Source organism: Lolium rigidum, chromosome 5 (genome assembly GCF_022539505.1).
Source record: "Lolium rigidum isolate FL_2022 chromosome 5, APGP_CSIRO_Lrig_0.1, whole genome shotgun sequence".
Lineage (NCBI taxonomy): Eukaryota > Viridiplantae > Streptophyta > Magnoliopsida > Poales > Poaceae > Lolium > Lolium rigidum.
This window is the reverse complement of record NC_061512.1, coordinates 168,818,234-168,843,738: the sequence shown is the minus strand read 5'-3', so window position 1 is coordinate 168,843,738 and position 25,505 is coordinate 168,818,234. Positions and strand designations below refer to the sequence as shown.

General features: G+C 45.0%; 2 protein-coding genes and 1 pseudogene across 2 annotated transcripts; 1 reads left to right on the top strand and 2 right to left on the bottom strand.

Moving 5' to 3' along the window:
• Positions 1-681: 681 nt before the first annotated feature.
• LOC124656677 lies at positions 682-2,018 on the bottom strand (annotated as a pseudogene).
• A 3,766-nt stretch (positions 2,019-5,784) lies between these two features.
• LOC124656676 lies at positions 5,785-7,035 on the bottom strand (the record flags this gene model as incomplete). Its single annotated transcript, XM_047195381.1, has 1 exon — positions 5,785-7,035. A coding segment is annotated over one exon (1,251 nt), but the record flags the coding sequence as incomplete, so codon positions are not given.
• A 15,356-nt stretch (positions 7,036-22,391) lies between these two features.
• On the top strand, positions 22,392-24,043 carry LOC124656675 (cucumber peeling cupredoxin-like). The gene is made up of 2 exons (XM_047195380.1): positions 22,392-22,626; positions 23,556-24,043. The coding sequence occupies exons 1-2, from the start codon at positions 22,392-22,394 to the stop codon at positions 24,041-24,043; spliced, it is 723 nt and encodes a 240-aa protein (XP_047051336.1).
• The last annotated feature ends 1,462 nt before the right edge of the window (positions 24,044-25,505 follow it).

The following is a 25,505-nucleotide window of genomic DNA, read 5'->3' as shown; positions in this document are numbered from 1 at the left end:
CTTTTTATAGGCCGGAGGGGGCGGGGGTGTGATGGCGCTCATTAACGCCGGCGCGGAGAGCTATGCGCGACGAGACGCACCGCTGCGCCTCCGCGGAAACTGCATCGTCGCTGCGCGGCAATAACTTCCGTCGCGAGGTAGACGACGGTTATGTTAAACTTGAATGTGCCAATGATGCGTCGGGCCCGCCACTGTCTGCCTCATTTTTCGTTGTGTCCAGCGTATCCAGAGTGTCCCCTGTGGACCGGGGACGGGCTCGGGACGCTGGACATCGTATTGGGCCGGGCCGGACGGAAGGAGGCTTTGGGGCACGCCGCTAGAAACGAAAAAAAATGTCCAGCGCGCCCCCAAAAACCTTTGGAAACACTTTGGGGGACACGGCTGGAGATGTTCTTACACTATTTTTCGATTAATCTTTCAATTACATGTTATTTTTATTGTATACACTGATTTGCAATGCAAATTTTGAAGTTATTTGCTGAATTGGTATGAACCAAAATTTTCTTGTGGTACCCTATCATAAAATCCTAGGTCGGCCAATGAGTTCAATGCGCTGGATTTTATTTTATTTGATTTGACACATGCAAGTAACATGGCAACGAACAGCTTTTCGGAAAAAAAACCTGCAAAGAACAATTAGCAAGCTGCATACATGCATGGACAAATTTTAATACTACTACATCAGCGGCATCTCCTTTGGCGCCGGTGATCGGCAGCAAGGCAAGCGTGCAAGGCCGGTGGCCATGGAAGCTCGTACGGGTACGCCGGTCCCGCGTACTTGTTCCTCTCGTGCGTGCGCTCCACCTCCAGCGTGTCGAGCTCAACGGAGAAAAGCCAGGTTTCCCTTATCGGTGTCAAGAGGACAGACGTCGCATTAGCCGCAACAATCACGGCTGGTTGCTGGAAGTTCATCTCGTTGTGCCCCGGCATCCCCGAGGTCGCCTCCAACAGCCTCACGAGGTTCTCCTTTACCCACTCGCCGTTGCCCTGGAGTTGCACAAAGACCACGAGGTCTGTGTCGATCACGCGGATGACGCGCACCACGCCGTCTTCGCCGTCGACGATCCTTAAGGTTGACCGTTCGTGCGTCATCCCCACGACAGCATCCGGGAACTCGGCAAGCGAGAACTCCGCGGTTGTCTCGTCCAGAGCGAGCAAGACGCCGTCGCGCTGGATCGCCCAGTATAGAGACCACTGCGTGCGCCCCACGAAGCTGAGTACGCTGAACTCCGGGACTGGGAGTGGGACGCCGATCGCTCTTTGACCAAGGCTCCAGCCGCCGTCATTGCCGGAGAACACGCACGCTCGGAGCCCTCCATGGCCGTACGGGTCGTATTCGAAGGCCGCGATGATCACCCGAAAGTTCGACATGCTAATGCAGCCGCACGTGCCTTGGACGGAGACGCCGTCGAGCAGGAACGCGCCAAAGCAGAAATTGCGACGCATCTCCCGCGGGTAGCCGATCCTCTAGTACCGACGCGAGAGCGGCTCGCAGACAACGAGGTCGGGGAAGAAGAGCTGCCCGATCATGTCTGTCCTCAAACCGTAGAGGAGGAGGAGGCTGCCGCGGCTGTCGGCGAGCTCCCAGGATGACGGGGGGCTGCCTCGGCTTTCAGGGCGCTCCAAGGAAGAGGAGCCGCAGTTGACGTCGGGGAGGAAATCGAGGGAGAAGTGGCGTCTGTCGATGACATCGGCCGTCGAGGGGTCTGGGACGAAGACCTAGTAGTTCCCGTCCGGCAGCAGCTTGTCGCCGTGTCTTGGGTCGACGACCTAATAGTGGTCGGGGACGTATGCCGGGTGGATGGAGCTGAACCGGGCCAGGAACGAGGTTTCCGCGATGATGCGGCGCCAGCGCTTGCACGCAAACACAGCGCGGATGAGTCCACGCGCACAAGGACCAGCTCGAGGAGGTGGTCAGGAATGTGATCGACCCCCGTTGGCCCGGGCAGGATCTTGCTCTTCCACGATGCTCTTTTGAGCTTGTTGTTGCGCCCCCGTTGTCGCCCGCAGCCCGCCATGGACACAGAACTCTGGGCAAGTTCTTCCTTATTACTACCTCTGTCTATAAATAGTGGTTTTAGATTTGTCAAATACTAGATGTATCTAGTAACTAATAGTGTCTAGATACATCAAAATTTAACAAACTAAAGGCATAACTAATCGTGTCTAGATACATCAAAATTTAACAAACTAAAGGAATTTATTTATGGATGGAGGGAGTAGAATAAATCCTCTAAGCAGGACGAGACATATGGGTCTTATTCAGTGAGCATCATTAACGCGCTGTTGAGGCGTTAAAATACACTCTGAGAACGCTATCCGGACATCATGTCCTTGGATCCCACGGAACCTAAATCTGGGTCGATGCCTTGCGGTGCGCGAGAGAATAGAATAGATGTGTTGATTCAATCATAACCGTCTGCACTCGCACGAACTATCTTAGCCGTGCAATCTTCATCCATTGGTGGTTTAAATACTTTAAAGTTCAGAAACTTCAGTTCCAATAGTTCTGCAACTAGGGCACAACACAGACACACCAATAACATTTACCACCAGCGACATACCGGCATGGTGACACATACACACCGCTAAGAACTATTTTTTCACGCCACTGATAAATTTGTTCCTACTAGTGAAACTGTTTGTTCTTCCACATCCAAAATGAAGTTGGTCAGTTGATGGTATCTCTCTCTTATTATTTGTCCTAATTATGTTAGAATGTAAGTAGTAAGTTTACTTTTTTCTCGTACACCTTCTATGCGTCAGCTACATTGATTGGAGCTGACGATTCCAAATATTTTTCTGCGTATTTTTATTTTGTAGTGAATACCGATGAAACAAACATTTCGTTGTGTTTAGGGCGTCTCATTGAGTATATTGTTAATATTATTTATAAAGTTGAACAACAGATTGTTATTTTTTTCTTTCATCGTAGCTTTCTAGTCTCTCCATCTTTCTCTCACTTTTTCCCCTTCTTACTTTTCTTCCGTCCAGTCTTTCATATTGTTCTCCATTGTAATTACCTCTTCTGTACAGTTCCTCATTGTCACCCCTTCAGTATTTTGTCTCAATCGTCTCTCATTTCTCAATCTTCTCACTACTTCATTATTCTTAGTCATCTCGTTTATAATTGTTTTAGTCTTCATCTCCTCATTTTCGGAGTCTTCTTAGTCATCGGGATCTTTTGATTATTTCAGTCTTCTTCTTTCTCTCAGTTTCTCTTTATATCAATTTCCTCATTCCCAATCTCTTTTCCTAGATTTTTATATTTTCTATTTTCCTCAATTATGTTTCCCCATTCTTATTTTCTCACTAATATTTCAATTTGTTTGTCTCTTGATTATTCAGTTTTTCTCATTCTCTCGGTTTTCAGTCTTCTTGTTTTTCTTTAGTTTTGGTTTTTCGGATATTTCTTTTAAGTATTTCAGTCTTCTTATTCACTCAGTTTCTCAATTTTCTATTATTTTCATTCTTCATCAGTCCCTTGTTTCAATCTTGCATTTTCCTTTTTTTTTGTTTTCATTCTTTGTCATGCCCTTCTTTCTTCCTTCCTTCTTCGTTCTGGTGATTTTTTCTTCGTCACCATCCACCCACTCCCCTATATGGATCGGTTTTGGGACCTCTTTTTTTTGTTTCTTTTGATCCCTGATCTTTTTTAGGGATTTGGCCTAGCCCCAGCTTTAACTTAAAAAAGACAACATCATAGTAGGAGAAATAACACACGTAATTTCACACATAAATAGTAACACCCCAGTCCGAGCAGCATACACCCACACCTTACAACAAATATCCGAGTCTACAGGTACATGAACACCTGCACACCAGCTAGAGCTCATATCATCAAGGTGGTGTAGAGACACCTGATCTCATCCATCGTTGCGTCCAGGAGGCCTCTATCCCTCGGTCTGAGCAGCATCCCCCATTGTTGCATGCAGATAAACATTTTAAAAAGAGCATTAGTGGGTTTGCCAATAAGCGAGCCTTCCATAGTAAGCTTATTCGTAACGTTTCAAAGGGTCCAACATTGCACGGGGAAAGCAAACCAAACTAGTCTACGACATTGCCCGAAAAGCCCTTGAGAAATCGCAAGAGAAACTCCCCGGCCCCTGCTGGGTTCCCCCCCCCCCCCCACATGAACTTCTCTATAGACACCAAAGAAGATATGATTGCAATTATCAGTGTCTCCACATAACACACAGTTGCCATCACAGGGACCATGACGCTTTGCCACTTGCTCGAGCATGGGAGCTTTCCTCGAATTAGTTGCGAATGAAATACTTTGATCCTTGATGTATCTATCTTCTTATTTTGTTTGTGGTCTAAGTCGGCGTATTCACCACGGCAGCTACACATTGGTATGGGAGTTTCTTTCTAGATCAACCCATGAAATAGTTTGCCCACTTTTCTGTTTTCTTTTCAAAGGCCTAGAACATCTAAATGATCTTGTAGTTTCTAATTAAGCTCATTTTTTCAGGGGCGTGAAAAATGATACTGAAAAATGAACATGTTTTTTCCTGGACCGACCGGAATTGGAGAAATGAACCAAAGAATGAGCAAATGAAGACTAAGCAGATCGGAAATCCGACTTATGGCCACCTGTAAAATCATCTAGATGATGATTAACAGTCCATGTTATTAATAATTTAAGAGCAAGTACAATAAGTTCTAGTCAGCTGGCTATAAGGATTAAAATAATATATTGTTGCTTAGTTGGAAGAGAGAGAGGAGGAGAGAGAAGAGGAGTGGGCTCTTATGCAAGAGCCAGCTCTAGCACGTGCTCGTAGGCACTATGTGAGAGTGAATGGTGGGCCATACATAGATAAAGTAGTACTACCTCCATACCGGATTAATGGGCAATTAGGCATTTCGAGAAACAAGGTTGACTACTAATTTGATCAACAAAATATGAGATATATGCCACAAAAATTATACCGTTGGATTCGCATTCAAAAAATGTTTTCAACAATATAATATTTGTGATATATATCTTATATTTTATTGAACAAATTAGTAGTCAAACTTGTTTCTCGAAGTGCGTAATTGCCCATTAATCCGGTATAGAGGTTCACTATCGTACATATTGGCTCTACAATGACTATAAATGACATGTCACTTGTATTATAGCCAACAGTTGACTCTACTATTAAATTTGCTCTAAGTAAAGTCATCTAAACTACTTTTTATCGACTCTAACTGGTTTGAAGAGTCAACGACTAATTCTAATTCTAACTTTACAGATCGATGCCCTTAGATTGGATAATTAGTCAACATGATTAATTTGGATGAGAAAAATAACAGAACAGATTGTTTTTTTGATGTTATCGTTTTGGATTTACATATAACTTGGACGCCAACAATGTTTCCAAGATCGAATTGCCCATTTGTAGAGAAAAATTTTCGAAGCCAAGATCGTGATGTATCGTGTCACTGTCCAGGAATACAGCGGCCAGTGTGATCAGCCTAATAGTCCAATATAAATATTTCAATGTCATCAATGTTTTCTGTTAATTCATTTCCATTCTCGGAACATGATCGAAGATTTAGTTCAAACTTGACCAAATTTGAACTAAAGTTCCTACATTTATTATGAATCGAAGGGTACCTAATTAGTACCTAGTAAATGAGATTGTTTTGGGAAACCGTATCTCCTTGTTAGTTCAACGTGCTGTATTTATTTGGTATACATGCAAATATGCAATTAACCCGAGAAATAGTACCTTTCTGAAAAAATGGCCGAGAACAATAAGCAACTGGCACATACGCATGGACTAATTTTAAACTACATCAGCGGCGTCTCCTTGGGCGCCGGTGATCGGCAGCGCGGCAAGCCTCCAAGGCCGGTGGCCACGGAAGCTCGTACGGGTACGCCGGCCCCGCGTACCTGTTCCTCTCGTGCGTGCGCTCCGCCTCCCGCGTGTCGAGCTCGACGGAGAAAAGCCAGGTCTCCCCTCTCGGTGTCAGGAGGACGGACGTGTCGTTCGCCGCGACAATCACGGCTGGCTGCTGGAAGTCGGTCTCGTCGCGTCCCGGCAGCCCCGAGGCCGCCTCCAGCAGCCTCACAAGCTTCTCCTTCACCCACTCGTCGCTGCCCTGGAGACGCGCAAAGACCACGAGGTCTCTGTCGATCACGCGGACGACGCGCACCGCGCCGTCTTCGCCGCCGACGACCCAGAAGGTTGACCACTCGTGCGTCATCCCCACGACGTCGTCCGGGAAGGCGACGAGCGAGAACTCCGCGGTGGTCTCGTCCAGAGCGAGCACGACGCCGTCGCGCTCCATCGCCCAGTAGAAGGACCAGCGAGCGCGCCCCACGAAGTTGAGCACGCCAAAAGCCGGGAGGGGGACGCTGGCCGCGCTCTGCCCTAGGCTCCAGCCGCTGTCGACGCCGGAGGAGAAGACGCACGCGCGGGGTGCGCCACGGACATAATTGACGTACTCGTAGGCCGCGACGATCACGCGAAAGTTGGACATGCCGATGCAGCCACCCGTGTCGTCGACGGAAGCGCCGTCGAGCAGGAACGCGCCGAAGCAGAGGTGGAGGCGCATTTCCGGCGGGTAGGCGACCCCCTGGTACCGCCGAGAGAGCGGCTCGCAGACGACGAGGTCGGGGAAGCGGAACCGCCAGGACCGGTTTCTTCTGGAACGGTAGAGGAGGAGGAGCCCCCCGCGGCTGTCGGCGAGCTCCCAGGACGAGGAGCCGTCGAGTTCCGGGAGGAAATCGAGGGAGAAGTGGCGTCTGTCGATGGCATCGGCCGTGGAGGGCTCTGGCACGAAGACGTGGTTGTTTTCATCGGGCGTGAGGTTCTCGCGGTAGGGGTCGACGACGTGGTAGTGGCCGGGGACGTGAGCCGCGTGGAGGGAGCGGAACCGGGTCAGGAAAGCGGTGTCCGCGACGATGCGGCGCCAGCGCTTGCAGGTGAAGGCGGCACGGAGGATGGTGAGGGAAGAATCCACGCGGAGGAGGAGCAGCTCGAGGAGGTGATCGGGAATGTGGTGGACGCTCGTTGGCCCAGGCGGCAGGATGTCGCTCTTCCTCTTCGTCGACGCTGTCTTGAGCTTGTTGCTGCGCCGTCGTCGCCCGCGGCCCGCCATTGACACGCAGCTCCGGGAAAGCTTCTTGATTTATGGGAATGTAAATCCTCTGAAGACGTAGTATAGGTCTTATAGCCGATTCAGTGAGCAATCATTAACTATGTAAAATGGCTTCGCAACGCGATTTGGAGAGCATGTCCTTGCGTCCCACGGAACCTAAATCTGGGTCAATGCTTGCACTGCGCCAGAATACTAGAATATAGGTACTTTTGTGATTGAACGCGGTTTTACCGCAACCTGTTGAAGCAGCACGAACTCCGGAAATCTACTCTTGAACGTCTCCTGCTACATAGAATTTATTTTGAAATGTCAAAAAAATCTAAATAAATTAAAAATTGACGCTTATATGTCGACATTACACGTATACACGCCATGTTTCATGGAAAACTGAAAATTTCTATGTCTTATGTAAAAAAGATAAAGATATGTCTCGTGAAAAGTTTTTTTTAAAACACCAAATTTTGTCTTTTTGCTGACGACACATAAAATGTCGGTTTTCTGAGAAACGACTTTCTAATTACATATGATATCGAGATGTACATGTCAATCTTTTGTTTGTAACATTTTCAACTGCGTTTAAAAGATAGTAGTACTTCACAAACCGAGAGCGTATGCTCCCGGGTGCCAAAATGCCTCAACGAACTCTTCTTTTTTATGCAATATCTGACTTTTATTAGATAAAGAAAACAACACCAGTAGTAATATCCAGAAGGATAACAACTACTTCTTCTATTACAGAAAACTAGTAAGCGTGCATGTGCAACGCACGTTTATACACGCTCAACAACAATTTATGTAATATTTTTCTCAAATGTGCCACATTCAACATCTCTTCCTGTTTAACGATGTTTAGACCAGAAAAACGATGTTTGGACCAGAATGCGTAATACAATCTCCCAGGTTCCTCTAATCCACGCAAACAGGACATTGGTATCAGCACGAATTGCCACCACCAAATTTCTTGGTTAGGCACCGACATCATTGTCACTTCACATGAACCATCACAACAAGATTACTATGCGAGTCCCTCTCCCATAGTAATTTTGTTGTGATCACATATCCTTTTAAAAAACTATGCGATCGCATATCATGGTAACACATAGAGTGCATCTGGCAGCAAAGTGTTTAAAAAAACTTCAAAAATACCGGGCTATCAAATGCCTCCTTGGTTTTAGAAAAACTTCATTCAGCCACCTCAAAAAGTAAACGATCAATTTTAATGAAATTTAAATACAATAATCGGTATTATTCCTCCGACTAATCACTCCATTAGGAAAAGTCATCTTGACAAGCATATTGTGCCAAAACAATGTTGAATTTCTGTATCATAATAAATATGATTCTATAACAAACATAGATAGAGGTAAAATATATATAAGAAAAAAACTAAATATTGACATTACAATGCAAATTTTGGAACAAAAAGATCTCTTTGTAGATAAAATCATTTCAACAACCAAAGCATTTCTCAGTTTTCTCCTGCATCGTTGGTGATGTTCCCTCCACAACACCAACGAAAATACTACAAAGAGGAGCTTTACACTAACATCCACCTGCACAAAACGTCCATTAGATCCAGTAGAACATTATTGCAAGCATGCACGAGAAGATGTACCCTTAAATATTTAAAAATCCGCAAAACACAAAAATGTATATTATACATAGTAGAAAATATTTTAAATTTTAAAATCATGAATGTTTATGTTTTCCCTACCGAGACATCTTGTTGCCGAACTGATCTTCTTGATCCGTTTACAACTGATGAACATCTTACTTGTCAGTATAAGCTTCGTGCATGCTGTAGCCAAGGCTTACGCTACTGCTTGTACCGATGTGCTTTCAAGGAATCACAAACCCTTCCTTTTACCAATTTGTTTCAGTGTCTACTACAATGCCTTAACTTCGGAACATAAAGCCAATCAAAAATAAACATTTGGATACCTTCTACTGTAAGTAGCTCTATAGTATGGACATTAAATAGCTTCAGTTCTCACCCAAAAAAAATGCACAAAAAATGTATCTCATAGCTTATACCCACAAAGGATAAATTTCCGTGGTTCCTATTTAAGTGTATAAAGCCCCAAAGCACAGCATATTCAAGACCGCAAAGATAAAAATAAAATGGAAAAGATACATCATTAAGTACCTAAGATTTATAAGCTTAAGTATTTACATAAAACAAGGTAAGCCAAGATAAATAAAGAAATAAAGAAATCATGACCATGAAAAAAAAATCAAATATAGTATCAGTATCCATAAAAAAAGCCAATTTAATGCTATTAGTCACTTCTTCAGATAACATAGGTAATGAATCCGATAAGAAAAGCTATAGATATTTTTAAAATTATGCTGGGAACTATTCTGGGGCTCACAAATTAGATGCTAACATTTTTTGTTAAGTAATTATCCAATGCATATGTACTCTCAAGTGGGCGAGGGTTGCACATTATTCTGCATATGAAAATCTGAATAGTGACATAGGCCAGTGAATTTTTGCAGCTTAAAGAACCTCACCAATATTTGCTGGCCACGGCTAAAAAACTTGCCCAGCCGGATCCGCTGCTCAATGCCACCTTGCCTGCTGCTGAGGTGTTGCCTGCTCTGCTGCCGCCATACATGAAAAAATGGGAAGGGGTTGATATAAGAAAAGAGGAAGTTTTAATATTAGTTTAATGACAGAATACGAAGAACATACAAGAGAGTTGTATCAGTGAGCACCTTGCCGCCTGGATCACTTGATTCTAGGAATATTACCCCAAAAATCATGTGCCGAAGACGTCCACAGTGTAGAGCAGGCCTGTCAGCATTTCGAGAATCAATGATGGCGAAGGATCAAGCATAACACAAAGCTACAGTGATAACTTGCGACAAATTTCTACAAGAGCTGAGTCACAATCCTCCACAATACATGAATTGATATACCTTACATTAAGTAATTCCTTTATCCAAATGCAGGCTTAGTCTTGCAGCAAACGAAAGACAAATGTGTTTTTGCAGCAAATAAAAGATAAAGAGCATTACACACTTTCCGTGCGGATATGAAAATGTATACTCGACAGAGAAACTAAAAATTGGCATACTACTATTCCAATTTTCTTCTTCTTACGATAGATATAAATGAAGTGGTGGACAGCAATTTCAAAACTTAGGTGTAATGTTTATGACCTTACTTGCGTTGTTTGAACCTTATCACCTATGCAAATTTCTGGTCAGGTGCTTTATTATATCTAGTTAAATTTGTTCTTCGCGTGCAACTTTTCGCTCAACTTCTTAATATTATTGTTTAAAGGTGGGAGTGATGTTTTGGAACATGGGAGCATATGCTCTCTTTAGTTTAAAATGCATCTTACACAAATTTTGAATTTTAAAAAATTGAAACGAAAAATTCGCACGTACATCTTCACGTGCTAGACGCTTACAAAGTTGTTTCATAAAAAATTGAATTGTCATGTGACGTGTGTAAAAAAGACAAAACTCAGTGCTAGAAATAATGCTTTTTACACGATAAAATTTCTCTTTTTTACATAGTCCACAAAAAATGTTGGTTTTTCTTGAAACTTGACGAATGCACATATATTATGAAGATGTACATGTAGAATTTTCTCGTCAAATTTTTTTAACATTTCAAAATAAATTTTTTGGTAGAGAGAGCATACGCACCCGGGAGTCGAATTGAATTTCTGTGTTTAAAGAAGTTTCTTTCTCTATGCAGTTGTACACACAGGATTACATCCACAAAATCTTTGTCACCGGAAGCATAAAACACTACGGGAACCAGTCAAGGTGCCGACGGCCAGATCATGTGCCGACGGCAAAATATCGGGGCCGTCGGCACATGACTCGTTCCGGCCAGGCCAGCAGGTCAGCCGTCGGCACAGGTAAACCGTCGACACATAAAGGTCAGTTCCGGCCGTCGGCACAGCCTCTTCGCCCTGACGGCGAGCTAACAACGTTAGGCCTGTGCCGACGGCACATATTTCAGCCCTGTGCCGACGCCTAGCTATTTTCTATTTTACCACATTAATTTTCAAAAAATCATAACTAAATCATTATAATTCAGAAAAATACAAATAATATATCAAATTTTTCATAAAAATAAGTTCTATCTTGGAAAAATATCAAACTTTGAATATTTAAAATATCTCAAAGAACCTTCTAAAAAATGAGCTATCATATCCGATGTTTTATGGCTTTCACACAGAACAACCAATGTTATGGATATAATCGCGGCATAGTTTGTGATAATGTGCTCATATTGTGCACACATGTGCATCTTGGGATGTCTTACGATGTTGCAGGAGGAAGTTTTCCATTTCATCGCACGAAAAACCATTTTCCATTTTTGAGGTGTCGAAAATGGGGTGTTTTGTGAAGCAACCACCAAATTAAAGTTTCACATTGGTACCAACACATTTTTCAAAAATACTAGACCACATAAGATGGAGAATTTATTAACCGGTGTATCTGGAACCTTTCAGTTGACCCCTCATGAAAAAGACAAATTGTTGTCGTATCGGTAGGAGGCCGACCAGATTTGAACTACATGTACATGATATAATGCTCAAGATTTTTTGTAAAAATCATTTTTAGATTCAAAATATGCTATTTCATCAGAAATCCAGTGGAAGTTTTGTGAGCCTTAGCCCCGGGCAAAGGATCTTCATGCCCGCCGTTTTGAATATAGTTTGAAACGGGCATAAAAAATTCGAAAACGATCCAAACAATGTGAAACCTTCGCGTGGTGTCATATTATGTGTCATGGTTGCAAGGAAAAATATTAAAGTTGGAAAATTGTGAACATCACAAAAAATCATTCACAAAATGAGCTATCATGTTCGATGTTTCATGATATTTAGGTCAAACGACCAATGTTATGGATAGAATCGCGGCATAGTTTGTGATAATGTGCCCATATTGTGGACACATGTTCGAGGAGGAAGTTTTCCATTTCATCGCGCAAAAAAGCCATTTTCCATTTTTGAGGTGCCGAAAACGCGATGTTTTATGAAGCAACCACCAAATTAAAGTTTCACATTGGTACCAACACATTTTTAAAAAATACTAGACCACCTAAGATTGAAAATTTCCCAACTGGTGTATCTGGAACTTTTCCGTCCATCCCTCATGAAAAAGACAAATTCCTGCCGAATCGGTAGGAGGCCGGCCAGATTTGAACTACTGGTACATGATCTAATGCTCATGATTTTTTGGAAAAATTATTTTTAGATTCAAAATATGATATAGATGTCATATTTGGATTCCTCTTATTTTTCTAATAGATTTAGACATATTATTTGTCAAATTTTGATTTACAGATTTAAATATATTAATTATTCCATATTAAATAAAAAAGAAAAAATCATTTTATTGTCCATTTGAATTCAAAATTAATATACTTATTCTTGTATTGTACTCCCTCCGTTCCTTTCTATAATGCCTATTGTTTTTTCGCTTTTGTTTCAGAATATAAGAGTAAAGATATGTTTTCTTGCAAAGAACCCCTTCCACCGATCTGTTGCCGTCCAGAAAATCTGGAAACGAATCTGTTCATGTCAGTAAATCTGGAAACCAATCTGTTCCCGTCCAGAAAAATGTGGAAACCAATCTGATTGTGGAAAGAATAGCGGGAGAGAGGGAGTACACGCGATCGGTTATGGAAACAAGATTATTTTCTGAGATCTGATTTCAGTTTCCTATTTTGTTTCTAAGATCGCTAGGGGGTTTTGTGTCAAAAAACTGGCTTGCGCTAATTTCCGTGCTAAAATACAATAGGCACTATAGAAAGGAACGGAGGGAGTATGTAGGTAATTGTTTGGAATTCAAAAAATAATGATGTGCAACATCAAGTAATAAGGGTTAATAGTATTGATATGGTATTATTGTCAACAAGGTGTCAATTCTTTCATGGAATCTAGTCTAAATGGAACCGAGAAGTTAAGCGTGCTAGGGGTGGAGTAGTGTGAGGATGGGTGACTGACCGAGAAGTTTGATCATGAGTGGAATTTGATCTAATATTAAGTGTCGTTAGAGTTAAAATGGTGCATGTGAGAGATTAAAAAAATTGGGATAAAAAAATTTGAAATTTTTTATTGAAAAATTTTGAATTTTTTTATTGAAAATTCGAGCCAGAATTATCAAACGGCGTTATTTCTATGCCGACGACCAGCCTGTGCCGACGGAAACTTTGCCTGTGCCGACGGAAACTTTGCCTGTGCCGACGGAAACTTTGCCTGTGCCGATGCGTTATTGTGCCGACGGCTGCCGTCGGCACAAGCCTGTGCCGACGGCCGCCGGCTATCGGCACCTTGACTGGTTCCCGTAGTGAAAGTATGGAAAGTATCAGCACAATAGGGTCCAACCTTGAAATTTTCGATAAAATTCTGAACATGTCCATCATCTTTCCGATACTCGCGTCCTGCTAGCATAATATGATTGTACCTCTTGCGTTCTATACAGAAAAGACTACAAGTTATGATGTACAATTCATAAAACAAATGATATGAAAAACTATATGCATGTCAATGATTTGACCTCTCAGATACAAATAATACAACTTAACACAAGTTGACTCCCAAACTACAACCAAGCACTGTTACTCATACTCGTATTCCTATAAAAGATTAAACAATTTATAATTGGCTTGTTTAAACATTTCATAAAGCTCTGATTAAAAACAATCACCAACCAGGTGAAGATTTACGATCATCCACTATTGCTGCTAATATACAGACTGCAAACTCTGATAATTGTTTTTTCTGTTGCCCCTAAGTCCATCTACAACTCACTTCCAATCAGTAGACAGTTGTAAAGATGATCAGGAGAACTCCATTTCCAACACCATGTCCACCATTGTTAAACGTTGAGGTGCCTAACGGCAATCCAATCAATCAATGTTTGATAACAAATATGTGACACAAGCATAAGTAAGCAAATCAACATCTAGCTAGACACTTTTTCTTAATATAAGATTCTCCATTCTAGAATAAATGTCCATTTCTCTGGACAGTTTATGAGATATATCATGTACATATTCAGCCTCCTAAACAGTTTGCATAATCTGCAGCTATAACAATAATCATGCAAAAACAAACTGACTGGTATACCGGGAATTGATGCTATTTGTATGTCTAGTAAATAGTAGCACACACGCATATCTAAGATGGCAGGAAGAAGTCAGTTGAGATTCAACTTTTCCAAAGGTTTCCCCTGCATAATTGTTAGATAAAACAGAAGAAAGAAATACATGTTAATTGAGAATCGAAGATACGTAAGTAAAATCATAGCCTTTGCTGGTCCAGAATTTGACAATAATACCTGGATTTTGACAACATCAACTACATGCATGTACATCAATATATTGGAACTTGACGGGGAGCAATTTCGCGTTGCTGATGTCCAATAACCAGGATGTGTGATGTAGGCATGTAGCTACTACGATGCCGTCATACTGGCCGTGACCACGCGATCGCGACATGTGTCTTGCACTCCTGCTGGCCGCACGACTGAAGGGGAGAGAAGGTCAGCGTGCCTGCGGCTGACGAGATCGCGCCGGCTGTCCTACTGGCCGCCTGAGTGAAGCGTACGAAAGGTCGGACCCCCGCGGAAAAGATGGATCCCTGCTGCCTGGTCATATTGGAAGGGACGATGGCCGGCGTGTGGGCGTGCGACGGCGGTTGGACGTGCGGAGGCGACGCCGGCGCTCGGATGTGTGACGGGGACGACGATAGCGCTTGGACGTGCGGAGGCGATGGCGCCGCTCGGATATGCGACGGGGACGGCGGCGGCGCGGCGCTGAGACGTGTGGTGGTGTTCTGTTCTCTCGGGCTATGCAGTTTGGGAAAATATGGGAGGTTTCATTAGCGATCGTGGGGCTCTCAAATTTGCGCTGGATGGGTGTTGTCCGCCCGCCAAACACGGAAAAGGTATGGAGCGTCCGATACATCGATTGTATGGCTCAGATTGATTGGATCAGACCCTCTGGATCTTTTAATAGTAGTGGTGATGCAACTACACTCTATCTTCATCGAAACACCAGCGCCCGTCAAGATGGCATGCCCGTCGCTTGTTCATGTGCTCGTATCCATAGAGGACTAAGCCTCGTTGAAGCGCCCCAATAATAGACCGCGGCAAACAACGGATATTAGAAAACGAATGAACCACTTCGGTTGGGGGCGACGCGCGCTCCAATCCTCGCAGACGGTAGTTCCATTTTTTTATTTGGAACCTCTAGTTTCAACAGTTCTTCAACTAGGCCACCGCACAAAACTCAATCGAATCTGAACCTAACCGTCCTAAGTCTAAGAAAACTCAGAAATTCTCGTTTCTCAGTCATTTTCAGTCATTAAGAACACGAATCTACTTCTTAATCAATCAGAACATCAATCACTTGGCTACAGTACACACTCACAGTGGATGACGTCACACTCTAAGGGAAACTGTAGCGACCCACCACCGCCGCCGCCATTACCACCGTTGTCTGGTACACTTCATCCCCACCCCCTATAAATACCCCCATATGGTTTCACTCATTCCACACCTCACTTCATCTCCTCCACTCTTCATTTTCACTCCTCTCAACGTCATGTCTTCGTCTAGTAGCAGTTCGAACGACGGAATGAAGGGTGATATGATCGGTGCATTCCAGGCGGAGTATGAGGAGGCGATGCTCAACCTCGAGGCGGAGCCAAGACGGCCGCGACGCCGCCAAGAGTTCATCAGGCGTGATCGTCTGGGTGCCCACGATCGGCTCTACGAGGACTACTTCGCCGACGACTGTAATTATCCTCCGAGCTTCTTTCGGCGAAGGTATCGGATGAGGTGATCCCTTTTTCTACGCATTGTGGATAGATTGGGTGAATACTCTCCGTATTTCACCCAAAGAGTTGATGCTCTCAACCGTGCTGGTTTTTCTCCCCTACAAAAGTGTACTGCGGCTTTGCGTTTATTAGCTTATGGAGCCGCTGCAGATACGATAGATGAGTGGCTTAAGTTAGCTAGACAAACTTCATCAGATTGTCTAGATAGATTTTGTGAAGGCATCATTGACTGTTACGGGGAACAGTTTTGCCGTCGACCAACTGTCGAGGATACTCAGCGTCTGTTAGCGAAAGCCGAGGAGCGTGGCTTTTCGGGTATGTTAGGGAGCATCGATTGCATGCATTGGCAGTGGAGGAACTGCCCAGTGGTGCATGCCGGTCAATTCACAAGGGGAGACATCAAACACCCTACCATAATCTTAGAAGCCGTTGCGTCGTATGATCGTTGGATCTGGCATGCCTTTTTTGGAGTGGCTGGGTCCAACAACGACATCAATGTACTCAACCAGTCGAAGTTGTTCACTGATGTGCTTAGGGGAGAAGCACCCATAGTGAACTTCACGGTGAATGGACACGAGTACAACTATGGTTACTACCTTGCCGACGGCATCTACCCCTCCTGGCCGGTGTTCATGAAAGGTGTTACTCTTCCACAAAGTGAAAAGCATCGACTGTTCCTGCTCAATCAGCTTGGCGCAAAGATGTCGAGTGTGCCTTTGGAGTGCTGAAGGCTAGGTTCAACATTCTAGCAGTTCCGGGACGCTCCTACTCGAGGCGTACTCTTGGGTTGATCATGCGTGCATGTGTCATTCTGCACAACATGATCATCGACGATGAGCGTGATACAAATTTGGAGAACATCTATGAGACAGTTGATTCCAATGTCGGCCCTGCGATACACAACAATGCACCACCAAGGCTAGCAGCCAGGATTCAGATGGACAACGAAATGAGGGACTTATCGATGTATACACAGCTCCAACATGATTTGATTGAGCATGTGTGGGCTAATGCCTAGATTATGTAATTTTTTCAAATTTTTATGTAATTTTTTTTATAATGTAATCGGTAACAATTTTAGTTGAATAAAATAATTTTCTTGCATTATTTTGAATGTTGTAATCTGAAAAAGAAATGCTGATGTCGAGGAGAGAGAAAAGCTGATGTGGAGGAGAGAGAAGTGAGAGCTGGCAGTATAGCCCGTGCACTGGCACCGTGGGGTGAGAGTGGGGTGAGAGTAAGGGTAAAACCTGACGTGGCGAGGCTGTAGGGCATGATGCATTAGCACCAGCCTTAGTGTACATCTCACTCGTGGTCATGGGTTCGTCAACATCGTGGGGGTATTAGATCATTCCTTGTGATTAATCGGATAGGAAGATTGAATTGAAGTCAAACAATGGGCTGATGGTTTTTAGATCACGTGCGATTGTGATCTTTCACCAGTTTCGAGCTTAGATTTCTGTGGAGAGATTGGGAGAAGTTTCTCGCCGTTTGATCTTTCGGGGTTTGTCACATTGTGCACCACCCTCCGTGCACCCAGGGCCGGCCCCGAGGGGGGGGGAGGGGGGCGGGCGGGACGGGTGCCCCGGGCCCTCGGAATCGAACAGTTTTGAGCAACCGGGGCGAAGCGTTATGCTGTTTCCTCTTGTGGACTATAGAATCAAGGTCTATTTCCTTTAGTTAGTTTGGGCTTTATTTTATTTCTTTAGCCTGGGCTTCCCTTAGATGAATGGATTAAGATGGATGGGCTGGTTGATTAAAAGCAATGGAACGTACGGAGTATAGTTTCTAGCGTGGCTACACAAGAACGATCCAATCAATGTGGCGCCCTTTTAAAAAGGAAAAATACAGCATACAATTGACCATTTTTATTTTCGTTGTTGATAGACGTAGCACACTTCAAGCCGTAGTTAGGAAGAATCTTCTTAAAGCTGATTGATAATTAGCCTAATTTTTAGTCTGTTGACGTCTACTTTGTTCCTCTCGTGGTCTCTTTTTTCTTCGGTGAGCCTCATCGCTCCTCTCCTTTCCTCGATCCGGCAAGCAGAGTAGGCCCTGAAACCACCACTAGCAAAACCCTGCCTACCCCGCCGTTGGCGGTGAACTGCCGCAACGTCTTGTCACGCCACCTTGACCCAAGCTAATCTTTCGCCGATCCACCGACACCCACATCCAACTCTTTAAGTTATGCCCCTTCTTCTCCTACATCGGCAACCCCTCACCTCGCACCCCAATGCTGAATTTCTTCCTCAATGAACTCTGGCCCGTCATTGCCGCCTCCGCCGCGGCCAGTCGCAGCGTCACCGGGTCCGGCTAGATGGTCTCTCGTCATAGGTTTTGTGTAGGATTTGTGAAGATACTACCGTGAGACGGCCCATTTTGGATGGCCAAAAAAATCTAGTTAGCGATTTGTTCGACAAAGAACACAATTGCTTCACATTGTTGAGTAATAACCAACAATATATGACTGTGCGAAGAGATTAAGGATCATCCACCTTTTCGAGATTTTTGATTGGCATACACATAAAAAATTCTAGACTTATAGGGCCCTAGCTTTTAGGTTCGACCCGGGCCCCCGAAATGTCAGGACCGGCCCTGTGTGCACCTATGCGATATGATTCACCTCGGGGAGGCAGATGCAACGAATACGCCATCAATAGCGCGCGATTACTGGTTCGGTACACGCTCAGAGTGGCGTACCTTTTACTATTCAGACCGAGATGCTACCTTGTTCGCGTTATCCTTCTTTGGGATCAGGTTGATAAACGTTGAGTTGAGCCCCTGGAAGAACTAGTGTCGGCCATTGAAGATGTTGTCAACGGCTGCGAGCACGTTGCCCTTGATTATTGGCTATCAAGATTGATAGAAGTCCCAAGGGGAAGCCGTCCATCCCGAGAGACTTGTCAGCTGGCATGGACCAAACCGCTTCATCCTCAGAGAACTTGGCATCGAGCGCAGAGGTCCACTCGAACTCGGCCTCGTCGTTCCCCGCTACTTTTGGAATGAGATAGTAGAAAGGTTAAAACAATCAAATAGGGGTAGTTTTAAAAACATAACTACATGCATGGATCGTGTATTTTTACTCCCTAATCATGGGAATAGGGTATTAATAGCCATTCCAACACAGAGAGGTGGCTCGTATCGATTTGCAAGCTTTGGGGAGCTCTTTTTCCCGACAGTGCACACGACGAACTGGGACTTCCTCGCTGAAGTGCTCCGCTGTAAAGGCTTCGAGGAAGCATACATCCATCGCATTATGCAGCTGATCTCGGGTGGCCAGACTGCGATTTCGATAAATGGGAAAGTTGGACCGTTCTTCAGGAACAAGGGAGGAGTGAGACAAGGAGACCCGCTCTCCCCTCTATTGTTCAATTTTATTTGAGAGGCTCTCCAAGGGATCCTTTCGGCTGATGTGTCCGTGAGGCACATTCATGGGCTGGTCCGCCATTAATTCCGGGGGGAACTACTCAATTCCAATATGCTGACGACACTCATTCTCACCCAGGGCTCGGACGAGGACATGTCGGTACTAAAAATCAACTACCACAAAAGCGAGATCATTGTTTTAGGTCAGCCTAGCTCCGCTAAAATCCGGATAGCTAACAAGCTAAACTGCAAGTTGGTTGACTTCCCCTTCATATACATGTGCTTGCCTATCTCGGACAGAAAGCTCTCCCTTGGGCCGTGACTTTTTCTTGGTAAGGAAACTTGCAGCCAAGATAGAAACCTGGCTCGAGAGATTGTAGTCCTCGCATGGAAGACTTATTTTCTCCAATGTCTACATCGACATCCTTCCGATGTTTGCTATAGGGCTATTTCTCTTGCATGAGGGGATTCATTCGAGATTCGACACCCACAGATCGAAATTTTAATGGGAAGGCTTGGGCCCGAAATGCAAGTATCACCTTGTTAACTGGCCAACGATCTGCAAACTTAAGGAAATAGGGGGCATGGGATTGCTCAGTACAAAGAAAATGAACATGGCTCTCTTTCTCAAGTGGGTGTGGCGGCTCTGCCAACACGAAGACACCAGCTGGGCCAAGATTATTCGCGCCAAGTACGTTGACGCCTCTAACCTGTTCGCGAGTACTGGTCAAGGGGGCTCCCAATTCTGTAAAAATCTTCACAAGTTTAAACACCCTTTTAAAGTTGTGGTTAAGCATGAGGTGAGGTATGGAGCACGTACCATTTTTTTGCTGGAATGGTGGTTGGGAAACGCCCCCCTCGAGGACACATCCCCCCTCCTCTTTGTTGTTTGTGACTACCAGGAGATTTCGGTGGCCGACGCTTGGCATAAATCTGAGCTGGAGATCCGCTTTAGTCGCTCCCTGGATCAGGAGGTCCTGTTCCAGTGGCGGGGTTTGTTGGATCTTGTCGACACTGTGGAGCTTTGTCCTAGGCGACATACGGTTTCCTGGCACTTGGAATCTTTGGGAAGATTCTCTGTCAAATCAATGTACTCTAAAATTTCACAAGGCGCGGTGGTAGCTCATTTCGAAGACACGTGGGAAACAAAAGTAAAATTAAAATCTTCTCCTAGCAGCTAGCTCTGGACAAGCTCCCTTCGAGCCAGCGGATCGCCATCCGCCATGGCCCTTCGAATGGTGCTTGCACCCTCTATGGGGTGTTAGAGGACGCGAACGACATTCTCTTCTCATGTTCCATTGCTCAGTTTGTTTGGTCTGTGCTGCGCCAGCTACTTGGGTGTAACTGCCCCCGTTTCACGGGCTATAAGAGGCGGATTCCTTGGGTCCTTTTCCTCACACAATCTTGGGGGTTATGGAACACACGCAACAAACTTACTGTCGATAAGAGGATTTAACCACTCGCTAACATAATATATAAAACTATCATTTTCCTCCAGTTTTGGAGTCTCAAATTCAAGGCAAAGGGAAGAGAGGGACTAAGCTGGATGTCACGCGAGTTAAGGAAGCTGTACGTGGCCATGATGCCAACAATCTAAAGTCCTAGTGTTTTTCCCTCCTGCTTTGTGCTGCTCGGAGCTTTGGTTTGTTAGTGGGGAGGCCGACCCCTGTAGGCCTCATTGTGTTGTCATTCTGTAAACCTTGCAAACCTCTGACTTTATTAATCTAAAGTTGGGCATTATATGCCTTTGACCTAGCCGCTTCCCTCCTCCTCTTCCGCCCCCCTCCTGGGCGGCGGCGGAGGATCCGCCCGTCCCATCCCGAGCAGCCGCCCTCGGACCGTCGCCCCTCAGCCGCCGCTGCTACCGGCCCCGGCCCCGGCCACAGCCCCGGCCCTGGCGGCGATGGCGGCGCCCCTTCCGTCAAACGACAAGGGGAGGGAGAGGGTTTCCGCGACGGTCTTCCATGGGAGGTGATGAAGCGCTGGTGGAGGAAGCCGGGTGGCACGACTACTTGGCCGGGGCATGATGCTCTCCGTTGGTAGTCTTGGAGGATTCGGTAGAGCAGTGGCGGCCTCCTCCCCCGGTGACGGTTCAGAGGTGGTACGCATGATCTGCACCGCCGTCCTCTTCCCTGGTGATCCGCCAGGAGGGACTGGCGGCGTGGGGGCTGCTGGTTTTGCTTTGTTTTTTGTGGCGGTCCTCGGGTTTCTCGCAAGCGAAGATGAAGATCTATCGGAGGTCAGTTTGCCTTGATCTGGCTAGAGAGATGAGTTTCGGAAAGCACCGCCGGCGTTTGCCTGGGGTTTGCTGGATCGGGTGGTATTCAGTCGCGCACACCCATATTTTTATTCCGACCGTTTGGTTCCGGAGGGAGCGGCGTGAACTATTCTGTGTTGACATCAGGTGATTTTTTGTCCATAGTGAAGTTAGAAGAAGGAATATCATGAAGGCCGGATTGGTGGACTGGTTAAAAGAGGTTCGAGTCTCCGTGGTGCTGAGGGATTTGCTTGGCGTTCCGGGCTCCGCATCAGTGGTATGCATGTGGGGGCGGCAGCACAGGTGAAGTTCAGAGTCTTACATCTCAGGGTAAAAACTCAAGGTCTGGCCTTAACTAGTTGTGCCTGACAATGAACTTACTGGAGGCATTGTTTTGAGAGTGGCGACTATCTTCAGGGTGAAAACCTAAAACCTTTGGTCGAGCGACGACGGCGTTGGTGCACTGTTCCTTTCTTGGAGGCGTCACTTTTGAAGAGTCTGTATTTCAGGTGTTGTCACGGTGGTGGTTGTATTGTTGTTGCTAGGTCTGGAAGGCTATAGCGGAAACTTTTATTTTAGTTTTATTTTTTACTTTTTTAGATGTGTGCATCCATACTGCCACTAGGGTGAGGCGTTGTTGCAGATACTAGGTGTAATTGGTATCTTTTAATATTAATATATTACCTTTATCTAAAAAAATCTAAAAAAAAAAAACGGTGCGCACGACAACAATTGTCCAGCCCATGTAGAAAACCATCCATCACTCGGCACACTGAAGTTCAGATTTGTCTACGAACAGCTAAACACTAGCCAAAAGCTCCACTGGCCGGCCACAAGCAGAGATAGCAAGCTCAAGCTCCATGGCGCTCCTTCTACGAGCGGCCGCGGTAGCCGCCACCGCCGCTGCCGTGATGGGCATGCTGGCAAGCCCGGCTGCCGCACAGGGCGCGCCGTCCCCATCGCCGGATCCGGCGTACAGGAATCACACGGTTGGGGGCGCCGACGGCTGGTTCTTCAACGCGACGAGCAACTCCACGTCAGGCAACTACTCCTCTTGGGCTGCCACCGAGACGTTCTACCTCGGCGACTACCTCAGTACGTTCAAGCTAATTCTTGTTGCTTCGCGTCTACAGTTTTATTTATGTGGCTTGAAATGTGCTTTGAGAAATTAGTGTTCTCGTGCATCATGCGAAGAAAAATGGGAGCTGTAACACCAGTCCCCAGATGCCATGAAATAGTTTAGAAAAATCGTCGTATATGATGAGACGTACCACTATCTAGATGTTTTACTTGAGAAAAGTGGAGGAAAACATATTCGAGCAAAGGCAATTCTTTCAGAATATGTTATGAACCAGGGGCCAGAGGCCAACTCTGAGAATTCTGAACTTAGATCCAGATCTAGCTCTGCAGGAAACTTCCGAGTTTCATGCTCAAAGCACCAAGACAAATTAGAATCTTTCTGTAGGGGATCACGTGTGCTGTCTGATATTCAATATCACAAGTCAACACTCTGGATAAAGTAATTATCCTCATTCTAGTCTGCTTGAAATCTAATGTATTACGTTTAATCAGTCGATTTATTTTCAAGCAATATATTCAACCGCGTTCCAGATGTTCTAAATCATTATTTCCTCTATTTCCAGATATAGCACATTTTGCAGTTCAATTTAACCGCGAAATTGCCATATACTACCTCTAGACTTAATTAATTGACGCCCCCACATCTAAAGTGCATGCATGAACAGGTACCCTCCGCGTCGATTAAATCCGACCGGAGGGAGTATTTAGGAACAGAGGTACTCCAGTACTATTTATTTTCCAGCAGGAGTAGTGATTTTTACTCAGAAACTCAACTTGTAATGTTAGAATAATTAGGTGACCATTCACTTCAAGTATCACCTACTTTAATCATTGTTAACTGATTAATGCAGTGCTCTACTCCTAATGATTTGCATCAAACATCTGAGAAGTTATGCCAAAACCAAATTCAACTGACCATCTCCCTGCTTCTTCCTACCTACCAGTATTCCAGACGAACGACAACTCGTCGGTAGTGCTCACCACCAACGCCACCACCTACACTTTGTGCGACCCCAGCGAGGACGACGGGCTGGAGACCTACATCTACAGTGGCGGCGGAGGCGGTGGGGGCGGCACCGAGGAGACCAAGGCCATCGCCGCCCCTCTACTCTACGAAGGCACCAACTACTTCTTCTCCGAAGCCGACGGCGGCGCACAGTGCCAACAGGGCATGCGCTTCGAGATCAAGGTAGCCTACGGCCGCGGCTTGCCGCCCGACCTCGCGCATCCGCCGCCGCCGCCCATGGAACGTGTCCTTGCGCCGCCTCCTGCTGGGTCGGTCTTATCGCAAGGGTTGGACGGCGCCGATGCCGGCGCCGGCGCTGGTGATGACACCGATGTCAAGAACGCTGGCTGTAGAGCGATTGGTGCGGGTACTCGTTTCTTGGAGGCTGTTGCTGCGGTCACTTTAGCATTTTTTGTTGCTCTCTAAACGAATAGGGTCACGCTGTCAGTAAGGCATGAATTTTAGCACTGTTTTCTGAATTCTGAAAAAAATGGTAGTATTCGAATATTTATGTAGGTATTTCTGTCAGAGCAGTTCTTTTTCTTCTATTCCCTGCATCCTAAAATAAGTGATTCAATTTTGTTTAGGTAAGAATTCTAGAAGCAATTTTATGTGAAGATATATCCGTATCGAGACAAAGCTGAATCAATTATTTTAAAACAGAGAGTATGTCTTTCTATGTTATATGAACAAACACTTTTTTCAAAGATAATAAAAGGCTCACACACGTTTTTATAGCTTAAATGCCAAATAAGCATCGAGCATAGAGATAGAGAGCTCCAAACCGGAAACAGAAACCAACATCTTATCTCCCAAAGATACAACAAAAGATGAATAGAGAATGTATCATAGAATAGCACGAAGGAAAGAAATCTGGGAATAGCATCCTACTTAGTCGATTCCAGCTCCACAATCACATGATTCGGTTTCGTTTTTAACCTAGCTACTGCCAACCTTAAGTTCTTGATCTTGTGCTTTGAAGTTGCGTTTGGGCTAGAATAAACTTCAACAATAGTGAGGTGATCGTAATGGAGGAACACGAGATCGAACATCATAACATTGCTAACTTGCTCAGCTGCCGTTGGGGCTCCTTTCCTTGCTACGGCGACAAAATTACCATGGCTCAAAGGAATTTCCTTGTCCGCCAAGCGATGAACAAAGTGGAATCTTGGGACGGTAGGTTTTCCTCAGCGCGATAGCGTCTAATTCTATCCAATATTTTGTTATCAAGTTTAGCCACTTCTTTCATGGGCATCTTTCTACTCCAAGGTGACACATTGTCAAGTTTAACTCGCACATGTCTCATTTCTATTGCAAAAGGCCCATGACCTTAGCTGAAGTGAGAACATTTGATTCTAACCAATATTTGCTTAGCATGTTTACCCACTTTTTCCATGAGCCTCTTTCTCCTCCAACACGGCACACATGACAAGTTTGACTCTCACATTTATCATTTCTATTGGGAAGGACAAGACCTAAGTGCAAGTATCATATGGTTAAGTGGTCTAATATTTGCCAATAAAAAGACCGTTGGGATCTTGGACTTCTTAAGACTAAGGGGATGAACACTGCAGTGATGCTCGAATGGATGTGGTAACTTTACTTGGGCGGTAATTCTCTACGGTAGAGAATCCTACTTTTCAAGTACTGGAAAGCTTATGAAATATATATTTTGGCTACCGTCACAAGGGTTCTCACTTCAAGAAAAGCCTCAACAGTCACACATTATTTCAAGCTTGAGGCAAAATATGAGATTTTAGATGGGAACCACACTTCATTATGGATGGATTGATAGATACGTAGAAGTCCTCTGAAAGATTGAGGTAGAAGTGATCAATGGGACGCACTGGGAGAGAACTTGAAGCAGTTCATATGACTAAGGGTCAGA